Genomic DNA, 16,842 nt, shown 5'->3' with positions numbered 1-16,842 from the left:
CTTTCAAACGGTGAGTTCGTCGAAATAGAGTGTTGCCACCAGTGAGAGAGGAAGTAGAATGTTCCTATAAAGGACAAGAACACGAAAATAATCGGTCAAAACAAACGAAAATCATACCTAAAGTAGTTAATTAACATGCATTTGTAACAAATGAAAGAAAGATTACATGTGATGGTCGTTAAACTTCGTTGCAGAAAGGTTTGAGCAGAGAAGAGGATGTCACACGCTAAGATAAAGTGAATGAATTTTCAATCTCTCACTCAAATTTTTATTGAATTCACTAACCTTTTAACGTCTAACATTGGGGCATTCGACTTTTTATACCCTTTTGATGTCTAATTCTAGGGAATTCGATGTCATACGTAAATACATTTTCACCTTCGCGCCAAACATTTTTTCAAAAATTTACCTAATATAACAAATTGACGTCGAATTACAATTCTAAACGACATTTAATAATTGCATTTATCTACAAAAATGTCATCGACCATTTTTAACGTTGGTTATTTAGTGGTCGGACGTTGAACGTGTTATGTTATACGTTGTTTTTACACTAGTGACTAAACTAGCTGGGTAGACATTATGCTCTGCCAATGGCGTATCCGCCTATATTTCGTTACACCTCCCCCGTAAATTCCCTTGTGATCGAGTTGAAGTCTTCCAAAATGGGAGTTTTGTGAAGCTTTGATAAGTGTTTAGTATTAGTTATTTTCAATGTTAATTTTTTTTCGCAACTTTCTTATATAGCACTTTCGTCGAGTATAAGATTTTTTAAGTAGTTGTTAAACACGTCACCGTGTATATGATTTTAATTAATGAATTATATTTTTGTCTTATATAGGATATTCATGTGCTTGTAAAATTTTCTCATTATTGAACAATCGTTTAGTATGGAAAACTCTTGTATTTAAAACTAAAATGCAACTGTAGATTTAATAAAAGAAACATTTGGACAGAATTAAACAATAAATGCATATATATTTTTATACTGGTTCACTCCAACTGAGCTACGTCTCTTCTATCCACAAAGGGTTCCACTATAATTTTCAACAAGATTACAACTGAGTATTCTCATCACTCCTGGTATCCTTAGGCACTCTTGGTATCCCTCGATACGCTGCCTAGTTGAGTTTCACTCATTCTTAGTTGCGCAATATTTTTAACACTTTCAAACTGTAAAATAATTTTAGAGGGCTTAATTGATCCCTCTCATAATCTTCTATTTATAAAAATAAATTGATACAAGAGTACATGATAACTAGGGTAACCTTAGACATAATATAATCATGATAAATAGGGTAACCCTAGACACAATATAATCATGGTAAATAGGGTAACTCTAAAAACAATATAATCATGATAAATAGGGTAACCCTAGACACAATATAATCATGGTAAATAGGGTAACTCTAAAAACAATATAATCATGATAAATAGGGTAACCCTAGACACAATATATACATCTCGAGCGTGAGATTAGACATTTTTAATAGGTGATCCGATAGCGGGTGGAACGATATGTCCAACAAACAACAAATATCGCTAGAATAGGCTCTAACCATGGTTCTGATACCATGTTAAAAGTGGACTTTAAGCCTAACTCAACCCCACAAAACCGGCTTATAGGATGTGGTTTGCACTCACTTATAAACTATGAATTGGCCTTATCTCTAGTCGATGTGGGACTTCCAACATTAACCACTCCCGGTATCCCTAGTCAACGAATAACTTCCTATTACTCTAGACTAGTTGAGTATTTGCACCACTCCTAGTACTAGACAATCCTGATATCCTTTGATACACTACCTTGAATTCATTAACTCATCTGAGTTTCACAACAAGTGTTTTAATTCTCTTCAGAATTGTATTTAATTGATTGCTTACAAGTCTCTTAGACTATTACTCTCGCAAAGAGGATATGTGTTCAATACAATACTTTCTATAGACTCGATGAGTGTTTCACTCTTTACTTTTTACTCTCTACTTATAGTAGTAAGCAAATATTACAATGAGGCTCGAAATTATTGCTTGACTTTTGTTTTTCTCTTCTTAGATATTGCCCTCTTGCTTGAACTTTTATGTGCTTCTCTTCTTAACGTTTTTTGTAGGATTGATATGTTCGTTGTAAGCTATTCTCTTAATTCTTCCTGGCTTTTTCAAAATGTATCCGTTAGCCTGAGCTCTTGACCTTGAATCTTTTGTATTCTTTATCTTGCATGGGAAACAACCGTTGGTTAAAGTCAACTTGTTAGAGCAGGCTTGCTTTTTGAGTACTTTGCTCAAAGTAGGTTGTACTATCTTTCAAACACATCTTCTTATGAAGAGAACATTCTATGAATGTCTTCTTTGTCTCTTATGTCCACTTATGATATATTTCAAATAAAACATTTTGATGCATGTAATAGGTTATCTGCATAAAATAGAATAGATTGTGCATGCAACAGATATGTCTTATCTCTTATCACTTTTGATGTTTTTGAACATTAAACATTTAGTGACATTTAATGCTTGTTCATAACAACAACGTGTTTTTCGCATTTTCTACCGTTGAGGTAGCGTTTATCATTTAAGTTTTTTCTTAAGATACCAGTCGTTGAGTAATAACTTTATCGTTGGACGAAGTAAAAATTTTAGCTTATGGTATCGTATAGTATGTTGTAAATGCTTTTTGGGATATTGCCTTTTGAACTTCATCTTCTATAGGTTTTGGATCTTTGTTTAAGGCTTTTAGAGGGTTTGGTCAAAGATATTATCTTGACACCTCTTTACTTATTAAGAGTTCAACTTATTAGCATTGGGTACAGTATAGCTTACGCGTTTAGCATACCTCTCTCAGAAGCTTTGACTTATACATGGTTTAACATTGCGTCTGGAAGCTTTAACCTAGTTGTTTTCTTAAGGCTTATCTATGTTGATGGATGATTGAGAATGTTGTTCCTAGCACCTATGTTTCAGCCTATCCTATTCTTTTAGTTTAAGTATTTTCAGATTCGTGTCTCCTTTAATTTTATTTGATTAAACTTCAAAACATGAGAGCGTTTAAACATTTTGTCTTATAGAAGATTTTGTCTTAACAATAAGGAGCTAAATCTCCAAGTGTTGGAGCAAGATGTAAACAGATTTGAAATCTCTTGTATTTGGTAATACCTTCTATTTGTGTATGATTTCTTTTGATCTAAAGTTTGTTAATTGATTTATATTCAACATTGAATGAATTGATCACTAGTGCTATCTAATTGGCTTAAGATTGAGTGGAAACTGGTCTTAAGTTGTAGTCCAATGAATTATTTTGTGAGCTTTTTTATTGTAGGAATAAATCTAGGGTGTGCAATTAAAGATAAACTTTTAACCTTTATTGGTAGCATATCCTCTGTCCATGACCAAACACTTTGGTTGATTTCTCCTCAAACTTCAATCGACCTTACTCGATTTCATCTTGTATAGTATTCTTGAAAAGTATACGATTTTTTTATGAAACTTACAATATTTTTCCCTCTTCTTTGTTCGAAAAAAGACCATCTATGATCATTGCCCATTTTTTCTCTCTTTATCTTTTAACAAAATAGTGAATATGTGATATGTTTTTGATACATCGAATGTATAAACTCTCTTTGCCATTTTATTATTATCTACCTCACCTTTTTGTAGTAACTTACAAATATAAGGTGGTCCAACTTTTAATTCAACTAAATTAACCTCTTTGCTATCACTCATACTCTCCTCATCTGAGTTTTCGTGCAAAGCCTCTACATAAGAAATTCACTCTTTCGTAGTTGCTTTCTCAAACTTTTGATGTCTCTCTTTTTCATATTTAATTTTTTCAATTCTTCTTACTCTATCTATTAATTGAGCCATACCTCTCAAAAGTATATTTATTAATTTTTTGTGTATCATCAAAAGCTTCAGGAGTTAAATAATCGTCTATGGCTTCATTATTATAACTTTTCACATTCATTAGATCAATTAAGCTTACTTGGGTTTCCCCTCTAAAACTGCTTAAGAAAATTTCTTTCTAATTAATACCAACTATAAATCGAATTTAGGGATAGAGTTGTAAACCAGGTGAAAACATCTTCTGTAAAAGAACTAGGAAAATACTTCTTTTTTAAATTTTCACTCGTGGTGAAATCACCACATTCAATTTGATACCTAACAACAAGTTCTATAGTCGATTCGTCTATTTTCCTAACAAATTTAGAGAATTTGGGTATTTTATACATGAGGGTAACTCAATCTTGAGGATAAAATCTAGGAATGGAGATACAAAATAAGGTTGGTTATAAGGTCCAAGAACCATTATTTGATTGAACTTTGAATGCTCATAATGATTTCCCATGTTATTTTGATTGTAATTATAACCAAAGTCATTCCTCATATAATCAATATTCCTTCTTCAATTATTTCTTAAATTGTTTAGTAGATTGTAGATTATCAACATTTTGACCTCACTTAAACATATGAAAATTTCAACCTAGATCTTGGTTAAAATTACCAACATTCTCTAGCTATTGTATCCTTTGGCTAGCAACTTTTTGTTGTTTTATGTAGTTTTGATTAACATTATGGTTCTCAACATTATTTTCTTGGGGAATTGCCAAGGCATCCCTTATTCGAGCCACTTGCTCTACCAACCTCTAAAAACTATCAACCATTGTTCAAACCAAAACATTTAAAAAGATGGTCATTTGAATGGATAATACATTCACCATTTCTTTATTACCATCATCTATTTGTTATCTCAATAATTCTAATGAAGCATTGGATATTTCAGTCCCTACACTATCAAAGTCATTATTTGGAGCCTAATATCGATGATGATGTCAACATGCCCCAAAGATGTCATTCATTAGGAATAAGCATGGACGACCTTGTTCCATTGAAGTTTCCTCCTAAGGGCATGTGTTCTCCTCTTGTACTCACATGTTGCCCTGCATAAGTAGTAACATGACTACTTCTAGTTTGCATTGAAGATACATTTTGGCCAACTATTTGATTTACCATAAACCCTACAATTTGCGCTTCAGTGCTCAAATTCATGCTAGCCAAGGGACACATGAATCTTATTATAGTTGACAAATTCAAACTTTGTGTATTTTGAGACATTGTTACTTGCTCGCTCCTTAATTTCATACACCACTTAGTTGATAACTAACCTTCTAACACACAAGGGTCCCATTGGGCGTGCCAATTTGTTTCTTAAGGATTTAGTTTCGATTGTTTTCTTGTTATTACTTAAAAACTAAATCGATTCAACGTGATTTTTTTTCCACAATACTAGTAGACACTTGTTTTTCAATCTAACTATGGCATTTTGCTTTAAGTCTTTACAAAGATATATTTGATGTAGAAATCACTTATTTCGTGAATTAATTTCATCTAAACACTCAATAAATTCAATCCACCCTTTTGCTTATTTATTTATTTATTTAGCAACATTGGAAATAAGAAAAAAATTACAATGGATGAAGTGTATATTTAAAATGGTGAATATAGAAATGATAGGTACGATGACAACAAAAAACAAATTAAACGAATTACAATAAAATGTGAAGAAAACACATAACTTGAAGAAATTAAATTATCAGTAAAAGTAAAGAAACTTGTAAACTAGATTAATGAGTGGTGACCAAAATTGCAACAACCAAAACTTGATTAGTCATTTTTCCTGCTCACAACGTTTCTGAGAATATATGTATTGTTCCACAATTTGTCACTCTTGTAAATGTAAAATGAACCTATTTATATTTTCTAACTCTCTTGTGACACTTATAGAGAAAGTAAAGAAACTTGTAAACTAGATTAATGAGTGGTGACCAAAATTGCAACAACCAAAACTTGATTAGTCATTTTTCTTGCTCATGACGTTTATGAGAATGTATGTATTGTTCCACAATTTATCACTCTTGTAAATGTAAAATGAACCTATTTATATTTTCTAACTCTCTTTTGACACTTATAGAGAATAAATTTAAAATTTAAACAAGTTACATGCTAAACTATCTTATAACTCTTAAAAAAAACTTTTCTAGGTAGCTACCAATTACATGTCACGTGTCTTAAGCAATTGAGATTCATTTTACATATCTTAATAACGGTCGGTGTTTTGTTCTTCTTTTTTATTTGCTTTGATTTTTGTTTTGATTATCTTTTCTCAATCGACATTAGCAAATTATTTTCTCTCTCCTTCTTCAAATATCTAACAAAAATAAAGACTTCTAAATCTTTTGATCATAATAAATTTAAAATTTAAATAAGTTACATGCTAAACTATCTTATAACTCTCTTAGAAGAACTTTTCTAGGTGGTTACCAATTACATGTCACGTGTCTTGAGCAATTGAGATTCATTTTACATGTCTTTATAAATGTTGGTGCTTCGCTCTTTTTTTTTATTTGTTTTGATTATCTTTTCTCAATTGACATTAGTAAATTATTTTCTCTCTCCTCCAAATATTTAAAAACAATAAAAACTTTTAACTCTTTTTGATCATTAAAAAAGATAAATAATCAATTTCTAATCTAATTAGTCCTTCAAAGAGAGAAATAAAGACTTCTAACTCTTTTTATCATTCAAGAAGAGAAAATAGTGATTTCTTAACTCCATGGTAAACAATTTTTTTCCCATTTCACGTGCATTAGTAACTACTAAGGTTAATGTTAAAAAAAAAAGACTACTAAAGTGAATAAATCACTCTGCCGCGACGCAATCGAGTGGTGCGCGACGGAGACCCATCGACTCATTGAGGCCATCGAGATCACTCAACGGCTAACAGTATTCGGCCGCGCGTGTTGTGCTTCGTTCTGTGTTGGTGTCATCAACAAATCCCTAATCTAATCCCAAAGCACTATTCGTTATCCGGTTTATCTATCTTTTCTCGATTCCCCTTCTGAAGTGGTAGTAGAATCGACGAATCCGTTTTCGTTTGCTTTCAATTTTCAATATTCAAATGTTGGGTGGATTATACGGAGACCTTCCTCCACCTTCTTCGGCGGAGGAAGACAACAAACCCACTCCCAATGTGTGGTCTTCCAGCACCAAGATGGCCCCGGCCACGCTCCGCAAGCCCGCCTCGCTCTTCGCGCCTCCCCAAACCCTCCTCCGAACCCAGCCCAAGCCCAAGCCCGTTGTCGCCAACACTAAGGCCCTTCTCTCCCCCACGCCCGCCCCGCCTCCTGACGACGCCCTGCAGCCCGCTCTTGTCGGCGTCCAGTCAACCGTTCTCGAGGAGTACGACCCTGCCCGGCCCAACGACTACGAGGAGTACCGCCGCGACCGCAAGCGCAAGGCCCGTGAGGCCGAGATGCTGCGGGAGCTCGAGCGCCGCCGCCAGGAGGAGGAGGACGAAGAGAGGGAGCGCGAGAAGGAACGAGAGCGAGAAAGGGATTACAGTGAATCGAGGTTGAATGTTTCCGGTGAAGAGGCGTGGAGGAGGCGTGCGGCGATGAGTGGGGCCGTGCCGAGATCACCGTCGCCGCCTCCAACGGGGAATTCGGACGGGTTTAGCATTGGGAAGTCTGAGACAGGAGGGTTGGGAGTGGGGGCGGGTGGACAGATGACGGCGGCGCAGAGGATGATGGCGAAGATGGGATGGAAGGAGGGGCAGGGACTTGGGAAGCAGGAGCAGGGGATTACCACTCCTTTGATGGCAAAGAAAACGGATAGAAGAGCTGGGGTTATTGTGAATGCTAGTGATAACAGCAAGAAAGTGAAGAGTGTTAACTTCAATGGAGTGCCTACCAAGGTGCTGCTACTTAGGAATATGGTATGTTACATCTGTTTATTGGGTGTGTTTCGACATGACAAGTGCTTGTTTGTGTAATTGTGTTGATTTCATTCAAGTGCTTTTGGATATTGATCTTTAGTGATGTTGAAAGTTTATCAGTCAGGTTTATGTTTTATGAGGTAACTAGTGTGCTTGTGTTATGACTGATTCTCTACTGGATTATTATCAATTCCTTTGGATGTTGCTGCCTTAGATGAAACGTCTTGTATTAACTTTAGATAGGATGTAATTTTCGCATTTTGTTGCTTGTGATGTTGTAGATTTTGGCCTTCCTGATATGGAGTTTCCGTTTAAAATTATTAGGGGTTAATTTTTGCACGCGATGAGCCCTTGTGAAGTTTTGGCTTGGTCAGTGATGGATGTGGTTTTAATAATCGTGACGAGTGATGAATTTGATGCTATGAGCTATTGTTTACGGTGCTTATATTATTTAATTTGACAAAATGAATGCGTCAGGCTTCTTATTAGGTTTTCATTCCGCTGATCAGTTTGCTTTATCATATAGAAATTGTGTTTAACTTGTATACATATTCTAGGTTGTCCAAGTTGAGAGTTTATATAAACTCATAGAGGCCTTGACTGTATATTTGAAAGAGCTTACTCAATATAAAAGACGTAAATTATTCTGAACTATCCTCCCAATTCCCAAAATTATTATACCATAAATATTGCAAGATAAATCCAAAATATACTGCCAATTCCTGAGGTTTGAAATGCCAACTTGAAATTAATACTCTCAAAATTTCAGCATTTCTCAAACGTATAAAATATAGACAAAACAGAGAAACAAAATACAGGGCTGTAACTTGCAGTTCTGTTTGATCAGAGAGACCGCCATATGCAGAGGAAATCAACTGACCAGATAAAAAATAAAGTTGCATGCAATTAGACTGTGAACGAGCCTCAATGTTCTTTTTTTGTGTTGAGACTCAAATGAAATTAATAACTGTTCTTTTGAGTAATTTTTTTTCTACCCTAATGAGCTTGTGAGCTTGTTCCTGGACCAATGAGATTGACTGAGTTCAAACGAGTTTGTGAGTGCATTCAAGCTTGTTCAAATAGGATTCTGCAACTGAGTTAAACATTTGTGTCATCATGGGCATGTAAACTCGTCCAAGTCTGAGTTAGCATTCTAGTTTGATAACCATGTTCCTATTAGTCTTCTTACCTTTGTTTTGGTGGTGATGTTTTTTCAAATTCGGCATGCAAATGCTATACCAACAATTGTTAAACTTGAAGGTATAGAAAATATGCTTCTTTTGTGTACTATACTTGGCTGCTAAATGAGCCTTCAAATGGTCAATACAGCCTATGGGGACCAACATAGCTACGTTAACTATAAACGCCCATTGACAATTAGCTGTTACTGGTTACTTTAGATACTAGATCCAATGTGCTTTACAACGTAGGGAAGATATTTCATCTGTAATTGCTTGGTGCCAATTATGACGATATAAGGCTTCACTTGAGATTTTAGGAATACAAACAGAGGACAGGTTTGAAATAGCCTGTCCTCTGGTGTTTTGCATGCTTCTTGTGCATGATATGGTTCTAGTCAATAAGACTAGAGAAGGGGTACACCCTAAATTTGAGTGGTGGAGTAAAGTCTAGCAATGTAGAGTGTAGGATTTTAGTTAAGTACATAAAAGAAAATGTGCATGGAACAGAAGTTCATTAAGGTGCAGGTTAATATTTTAAAGGTGTAAATAGGGGATCACATTATAAACAAGTTGTATGGTTTATGTATCTTCGATCCATCTTTCACATTTAGGCTCTAGTTGGGTGGATGAATATCCGTTTTGTCATTTGGGATCGTAAAGTGACTTTCAAAGTCAGTAAAGTTATCTTGACTGCTGTAGGGTCAGAACTGTTTTATGGTGGTGCATGTAGAGAAGTGTCAACAGAAGTAAATAATAACTGAATAAGTGTAGAAGATATGAGAATGTAATAATAGCCTTATACCACTAGGTGAGGTAGGTGGATGAATATGAATACAAGAAAAGAATGAGGAATGAATGTAGGGAAGAGAAAGTTGAAGCAGCATCGATTGAGGATAAATGTTATTTGAATTTTGAAGTTTGTTTACTAAAAGATGTTTAGAAGAATGGAATAGGAATCATGCCTCTATGCTTCTTTATCGTCTATTGGTCTTTTGTACTGCCAAAGCAATTACATGAATGAGAATATGCTGTGCAGTGTGCACTCCTTGAACGAGAAATTGTTATAGTTTTTAAGTCCTTGTGGTCGGTCATGCTTTAGAAAGTATAAAAGAAAGTCATGTTACTTTGTTCTCAATAATTTGTGTGTATTATATCTTGACTCATGCAATGGATAGAAACTATTAAAAAAAACCCTGTTACATCATTGACGTTCTTTCCTTTAAACATTTGTTGGATAGGTTATGCCTCTATTTCCTATTTTTATTAGGATTATTTTTTATTTTCAGTCTAGTGTGGGTAACTTGTTGGTTGGGATTTACACTCCTTTGAATTGGCTTTAGTCTATAAGTGTATTATTGCAGGGATGTTTGTATCTTTGAACTTACTCTCATTGTGATGATGCTACTGTCTGTTAGTTATAAGCCAATTTTTTTTTTCTAAAACATGGCTTTTGAGATGAGACTTAGGTGAGGAGGTTATTGTTATAATATTCTGAAGGGATTGATATTTGTCAGTATCTGTTTACAGTTGTCATATTTGGTTTCTTTGGAAAGTTTAGGTTATGACCTTGATTTTTAACCAAGTCATGTTACTATTTGCATGATAAAATATTTCTAGACTTGTTTCACACACAGGTTGTAACTGTTGTTGACTTGTCTGGACACTGAATTTTATAACATATTGGTGTACATCATTTGTTTCCTCCTTTGCACATTACAAAGTCCTAGGTTGTAATCACTAAAGGTAACAAATCAGATTGATGTGTTTATTTGATCATGTTTTTGTTGACATTGATCAACAGATGTCTTCTTGGAAGTCTGCCCTCAGAAGGAAATTAATAATAATTATAAAAGCCAAAACTAAAAGACTGATGCAAACATCTGTACTGAAGGGTTTTCCAATTTCAAAAGTTGAAATGGTTGCAGATTTTTACATTTAATTGTAGTTGATGCAATAGTTATGATTTCCTTCACGAGATCGCAATGTTCACAAGAGACCCTAGATGGTGCGTTTGTATCCTGAAATTATACTTGGGTTTTATTTGGATAAAATTTTCCGTAACTTTTTATTAACAAGAGAAGAAAATAAGAAAGTATAATAATAAATTGAGTTTCTACCCATACGTTTTTTAAATGTACTTAAGCACCATGGCTTATAGAGAAGTTAAGAGAGTTTGTTAAGATAATTTAATTCATTTACATATTTATTTTCTTCTTACAAATACCTATGAAGAAAATTATCCGAATAATTTCATTTAAAGTATGCATAATCTATGCCATGAAAATCTTAGTAGTGATTGCATAAGTCATCCTAAAATGGATGTGGGATTTGTAGTTTAATCGATCATAGATGACTCACTGTATATGTTTTCTTGTTGAAGGTGGGTCCTGGCGAGGTAGACGACGAGCTGGAAGATGAAGTGGGATCAGAATGTGCCAAGTATGGAACGGTAACCCGAGTTCTGATATTTGAGATAACAGAACCAAATTTCCCCACTGATGAAGCTGTAAGAATATTTGTGCAATTCGAGAGATCCGAAGAAACAACTAAAGCGCTTATTGACCTCGATGGTCGATATTTTGGGGGTAGAGTGGTGCGTGCCTCATTTTATGATGAGGAGAAGTTTGGCAAGAATGAGTTAGCTCCAATGCCTGGAGAAATTCCTGGCTTCACCTGAACGAACAGCGCCTCTATTATTTTTGTAAGGTCCTTGGTGAATGCACTGAAGACTTGAAATCGAGGTTTACCTTAATTACATGATAGTTGAGCATTATCTTAAGCTTAGTCTTAGTCCATGTGTTTGTAATAGTGACAAAGGGTTGTGCTCAGGTAATTATTATGATCACAAGAACACCGAGAGTTCCTTACTAGTGCTAATGTTGTCACTGCAAATTCGAAGTTCTTTAATATTGGATTATTTGGAGATTAAGGTAGAGCATTGAATGAGCATTCACCACTTTAGTCGAGGTACAATGTTTTAATTGACTATTACTGATCTTGATTATAAGTTATAAATAACTAAAGTTTCTTCTTCGTTTAACACGCCTTTAAAAACAAATAACTAGATTTGAGACAAGCTATTATTGTTGTTGTTCTAATTATCACAAAAGCAACTTTATTTTGCCTAAAATATGCGTCTAGGGGCACAAAATGTCTAGGTCAAATATAGTGTATCAAGTTCAAATCAGCTTACTATAAAAACATTTAAGGTTCATTTAAACGGAAGAAACGATTTGTCCTTTGAAACCATTCAATACTCACCATCACTACTCTACCCCTCAACAGTGACGTAGTAACAAAACCCAGAGTACACCAACAAAATAGCATTCAGTGTTAGCCTAGAAGGTACAAACTATAATGTGTTACTCTGACAATAATAAAATTCTAGTAGTATTTAGAAACGGAAAATAGAATTACTACTCCTAACAAGTTGCGGCAGTGATTAAATCCATTCACTCACCTACTCAGAAGAAAAGATATCCAATAACCCTCAAGTCCTTAACCATCTCAGAATGAAAAACAAAATAAAATGCATCAGATGGTTAAAATACTAGTTAAGGACAATTGGCATTTCCGGATTCTGACCTATAATCATTTCATTTTTAAGAATTTCATATGGGATGTCACCTCTAAGAATTTGAACTTCAAAGATGACTTTCTTGTCACTGCTTTCCATCAGCTCAAAAATGCATGCATCTCCAACCCTCAAACAATTTTCAACAGCAAACTTTTTCCATCCTGCGGCACTAAAAACCTGCAGTTTGTTTTGTCCACAATACACCATGTCCCAGCTCTTGCCCATATAGGTGAGAATGGTGGGGACCTCACAAAAAGGAAGTTCTAACCGTACGCTGATCGCAGGCCACTGTATACCAACAAATAAAATATTTCAAACGATTCTCCCATGTAAACTGTATGAAAGAAAGAATATTAAATATTGATAGTCTAGTGTTTCAATGTGTGCATGATTTCTCAAGGCAAAGTAAATTAATCAATTTTCTATATGATCTAGAAAATGAACCTTTATGAAACAAAAAATGAAGTAATCCAACTCCAACGTAATCAACAAAAACATTAGAATTGAATAGTCATGCCTGTTTCCTTTTTCATTTGTTTATTCTATTTTTCCTTCATGTTGATGTACACAAACATACAACTTTGATGGTCTCTAATGCATGATCTTAAATTCAACCCCACTGCTAAGAGTTGGAAGGAAGAGTTCTATTAGACCAAATTATAGTCAATTGACTTCTATCTCTTTTGTCTTTTATACTTAAGAGATACCAAATGGGATATGGGATCTATAAAACCAAGTGCGAAATTACCATATAATAACGGGGATAGAGATTTGAACTTGTAAGAATACTATGAAAGTATGGTTTTCCTGAAAGTGGTTTAACCTCACCCCATTGCAAATTTGTTGTACGATCAGGCAGCGGCGGCAAGGGGACTTCATTTTCTAATGCATCTCTACCACTAGCTACTGCATCAAAAAAAGATTAGTGATAAAGCTTTCATATCTAGACAAATAAGATTGATCACCTCTCCAACAATGGTTATTTTTCAAAATGTTGTTGACTAATACAAAAAAAAGGATGAACTCAACTCAAGTTTGCAAATGTCATATGAAACAGTATGATCAGCAATCATAAAAGGAAAACGACTTGAATTAATAGGCCAAGTCAAGAAAATACATTATTCAGCACGGCAAGGGATTTGGCGTTTTGACATGTTTTGCTTAACCAGTTAATTGAAGTAGTTATTAAGTATACTAGCTACATAAAGTTTTTTAAGACCTAAAACAAACAGCAAGAGTATTATTCGGCCATTGGAGTCCTACTTCATGAAGAAAGGATTTAAAAAATGTTCAAATAAGCAAACCTTGTCCTCCTAATGTATAGCAACAAGTAACAATACCATTGTAACATCAAATACCTAATCCAAGAGCATGCTTTCTTCTACGTCAAAATTCAAGCCACTTTGGAAAGGGATCCAATAAATATTCTCCATGAATACAATATCTGACCAAGTGTTTATTTATGCAACTAAATTATTGCCACAAATTAGTTTCTACTAATTTCTCCACAAATCTCATTTTTAGCTCATGTATAAATTATAATTTTAGTTTGAGACATTAATTTCATTTGTCTTCTAGTTTTCTTTCTTATAAAAAGATTAACTCCGGAGAGCCTCTCATTGAGTGCAAGGCTCATAGATCAAATTTTGGCTTTACGAAGGAAGTTTATGACCTTATGTTAAAGCATTATAATACTATTATATTAGGAACCCACAGCATAAACCCAAAAACCTTTCTAGGAATGCCTGTATATTTTACACATTGACATATTCTATATTTAAAATGTTAACTTATTAAGTGGATTCCTAGATATTTGAGAATTTTATAAATAAGTCTCCAAAATCTAAACTATTTTCTTAATTGCGCTACTAATCATATCATTTTTTAAATTAAATTCCTAAAACTGTTAAAAGGTTAAATTAATATGTAAGTTCGTGAACTATTTATGAATTTATAAATAAACTCAAATTATTTATGTTTGAACTATACCCCTAAAAAATAGGTTCTTGCATTACTTTTTTGTCTTAAAATTGCAAATAAATGATAATTTATGGCGGCTTTAGAATTTTGAGGAACTCAACTAAATTTTTTTTTATCAGGAACCTAATTAAAAAAAATCAATTTAAATACCTATGAGAAAATCCAAAAATAGTTCATGGACTTATCGAGTAAAATAACCTTTTTAAAACTATTGTTAATTTTTTAGCTGGTTCAAAGGGTTGCAAATTTACTGTATGAGCCTACTTTTTAGTTCAGAAACCTAATTAGTTTTTTTCAGAGCAAATCAATTTTTTTGTAACCATTTATTGAGTAATTAAATATAAAGATATAAAAAAAATTCTGAAATAATTTAGTAAATTGAGTAACTTCTCCTATACAAAATTAAACTTGAACGCGATTTCTCATCAGCATCCCCAGTAAACAGAGTTTCATCTTTGGGTTTCAGATTTACACAGTAATGAATAAGAACTCATGCAGATACACTATTTACAGTTGAAATAATCGAAACGCTTTTGTTGGCCGTGCACTTTGTTTTGTTCGATTATCAAAATAATTTTCTTAACAAAACAAATACAGGGCAAAAAGTGCTTTGCATGCATATTGTTTTGAGATGAAGAAGATTGGGTATGAAAGCAGAAATTTATAAAAAAAAAAAAAACGGTTCCAAGATTACCTCTTCCGTTTGATCTGCGAGAAGACATTGTGGAACAGCTACTACTACCTGAAAATTTTAAAGAAATGAAAGCGTAAATGGTGTCAAAATGAACGAAGCAAAAGCGAATATTGTTGGGTAAAAACTACCTGAGTACCAGTAGAAGCCTCTGCCTGAAGTGACGTGAGAAACTTCTGTCTACCATGGAGTAATATGTTTTTTTTTATAATTTTATTAAGAAATATACTTCTTCTTTTTTTAAATTCAAAAAATAAATATATGTCAACCTTATTTATCTAACTTATTCTCATCCTGTGCAAAATTTGATTTTTGGAACGGAAATTTTACCTCTATTAATCCGGTCAGTGTTGAAAAATAAGCCAAATATTTAGGAATAATTAAGGTCTCATTTTTTTTAGTATAACGAACATAAGAAAATACATAGAAGTTGTATAGTATAATTGCCTGACCAACACAAAAATCAGATGATCCATGATCCAGTAGGAGATCCTAAATAAGTTGGTCGGAGAATCGAACTATTAGACTAAAGATAGACTTAATATTAACGATAGTTATATTAATCTTAAGCTAAACAATTATGGCTTGGATTATAATTAAATCAATACTAATAAGAAGCTCGTTTCAAAGTTTATAAATAAAGATTTGTGTTATTCAGGTAGTTTGTTACATTGATTGCATATTTATTTTTAACATTATCAAACATTTATTGACCTACAACATTTAACATGAAGTGAAGGAAGAACTTTGACCTGAGTTTGGAGTTTCAACCAAACAACATCTAACATGAGGTGAAGGAAGAACTTTGACCTGAATTTGGAGTTTAGAGACCATTTTGAGAAGTATACTTAACCTCAACCCCTTAAACCGAAACATTTTGGCACCCACCGTGGGAGTAGATGCTACTGGGGAATGGAAAGGATCTTTGGCACCATGTCGCCCGTTTTAGGGTACGGTTGGATCCCACACGAGGTTGGAAACTATGTTTCCTCCTTCAATACTGGTCAATCCTTTGAGGAGTTCAAGGGTGTTGTTAACTTGGTGGGGGAGGCTACAGACGTCGAGTATTCTAAGCTCGTCATGTGCAAGAGGAAGAACAGGCATGCCACAGGAAGGAAGGATACGTTCTAGACTTCTTCTACGCGTATACTACAATATTTCGTTACATGTCCGTTCGGTTGCCCTTTTCTGAGTTTTAGATGGGCGTTCTTTGGGAGCTGAATGTGGCTCCTATCTAACTGCACCCAAACAAGTGGGCCTTCATGCAGGCGTTCATCGTCGTCTGCTAGGCCTGGACCGAATTCCCACACCAACGTCTTTCCTTTACTTCTTCGTACCCAGCTACCCCCCAACAAGTCATGGGTTTCCCTTATCTTTAGGGATGACAGAAAAATTCGTACCCACGGGTAAAATCCGCTATGGATATTTAGTAGCCGCGGGTAGCGAATATTTTAATACCCGCTTGTTAACGGGTCGGGTTTGGGTATCACACTATTCGTACTCGCAGGTACCTGCTACCCGTTTGAGAAATGAAATTACAATTTTACCCTGCTAAGTTTTCTTACTTTCACTCTATGTTTGTTTTCTTTCTACCTCTGCCGTCAAGTTCTTCAAACCCTAACTTACCCTCTGAAATCCCGAATGCTTACCT

General features: G+C 34.4%; 2 protein-coding genes across 4 annotated transcripts; one reads left to right on the top strand and one right to left on the bottom strand.

Moving 5' to 3' along the window:
* The first annotated feature begins 6,693 nt into the window (after positions 1-6,693).
* On the top strand, positions 6,694-11,909 carry DRT111 (D111/G-patch domain-containing protein). Its single transcript, XM_047312086.2, has 2 exons — positions 6,694-7,762; positions 11,324-11,909. Exons 1-2 carry the CDS (start codon positions 6,947-6,949, stop codon positions 11,618-11,620), a joined length of 1,113 nt encoding a protein of 370 aa, XP_047168042.1. The 5' UTR covers positions 6,694-6,946; the 3' UTR covers positions 11,621-11,909.
* Positions 11,910-12,176: 267 nt separating this feature from the next.
* LOC124836854 (B3 domain-containing protein Os06g0112300-like) lies at positions 12,177-15,423 on the bottom strand. Of its 3 annotated transcripts, none has more exons than XM_088095504.1 (4): positions 15,323-15,423; positions 15,195-15,242; positions 13,269-13,423; positions 12,177-12,808 (listed from the first exon to the last, which is right to left on the bottom strand). In XM_088095504.1, exons 2-4 carry the CDS (start codon positions 15,220-15,222, stop codon positions 12,494-12,496), a joined length of 498 nt encoding a protein of 165 aa, XP_087951630.1. In that variant the 5' UTR covers positions 15,223-15,242; positions 15,323-15,423; the 3' UTR covers positions 12,177-12,493. The 3 variants fall into 3 exon arrangements, with proteins under 3 accessions (XP_087951630.1, XP_087951628.1, XP_087951629.1); XM_088095502.1 differs by having other exon boundaries at positions 13,269-13,426; positions 15,323-15,421; XM_088095503.1 differs by having other exon boundaries at positions 13,269-13,426; positions 15,195-15,333.
* Positions 15,424-16,842: the final 1,419 nt, after the last annotated feature.

The sequence above is a fragment of the Vigna umbellata genome, chromosome 7, assembly GCF_029865625.1.
Source record: "Vigna umbellata cultivar VRB3 chromosome 7, Vumbellata_1.0, whole genome shotgun sequence".
Classification (NCBI taxonomy): Eukaryota; Viridiplantae; Streptophyta; class Magnoliopsida; order Fabales; family Fabaceae; genus Vigna; species Vigna umbellata.
The sequence above is the reverse complement of the archived record's forward strand: the minus strand, read 5'-3'. Positions and strand labels throughout refer to the sequence as shown.

Excerpts from the sequence above, each read along its gene's own strand:
- DRT111 (XM_047312086.2), top strand. The coding sequence starts at position 6,947 with ATGTTGGGTGGATTATACGGAGACCTTCCTCCACCTTCTTCGGCGGAG. Across the intron at positions 7,763-11,323 it reads TGCTGCTACTTAGGAATATG|GTGGGTCCTGGCGAGGTAGA; the intron begins GTATGTTACATC and ends TTCTTGTTGAAG.
- LOC124836854 (XM_088095502.1), bottom strand. The coding sequence starts at position 15,222 with ATGTCTTCTCGCAGATCAAACGGAAGAG. Across the intron at positions 13,427-15,194 it reads TCGCAGATCAAACGGAAGAG|TAGCTAGTGGTAGAGATGCA; the intron begins GTAATCTTGGAA and ends TTTTTGATGCAG. Across the intron at positions 12,809-13,268 it reads TCTATCCCCGTTATTATATG|TGGCCTGCGATCAGCGTACG; the intron begins GTAATTTCGCAC and ends GTTGGTATACAG.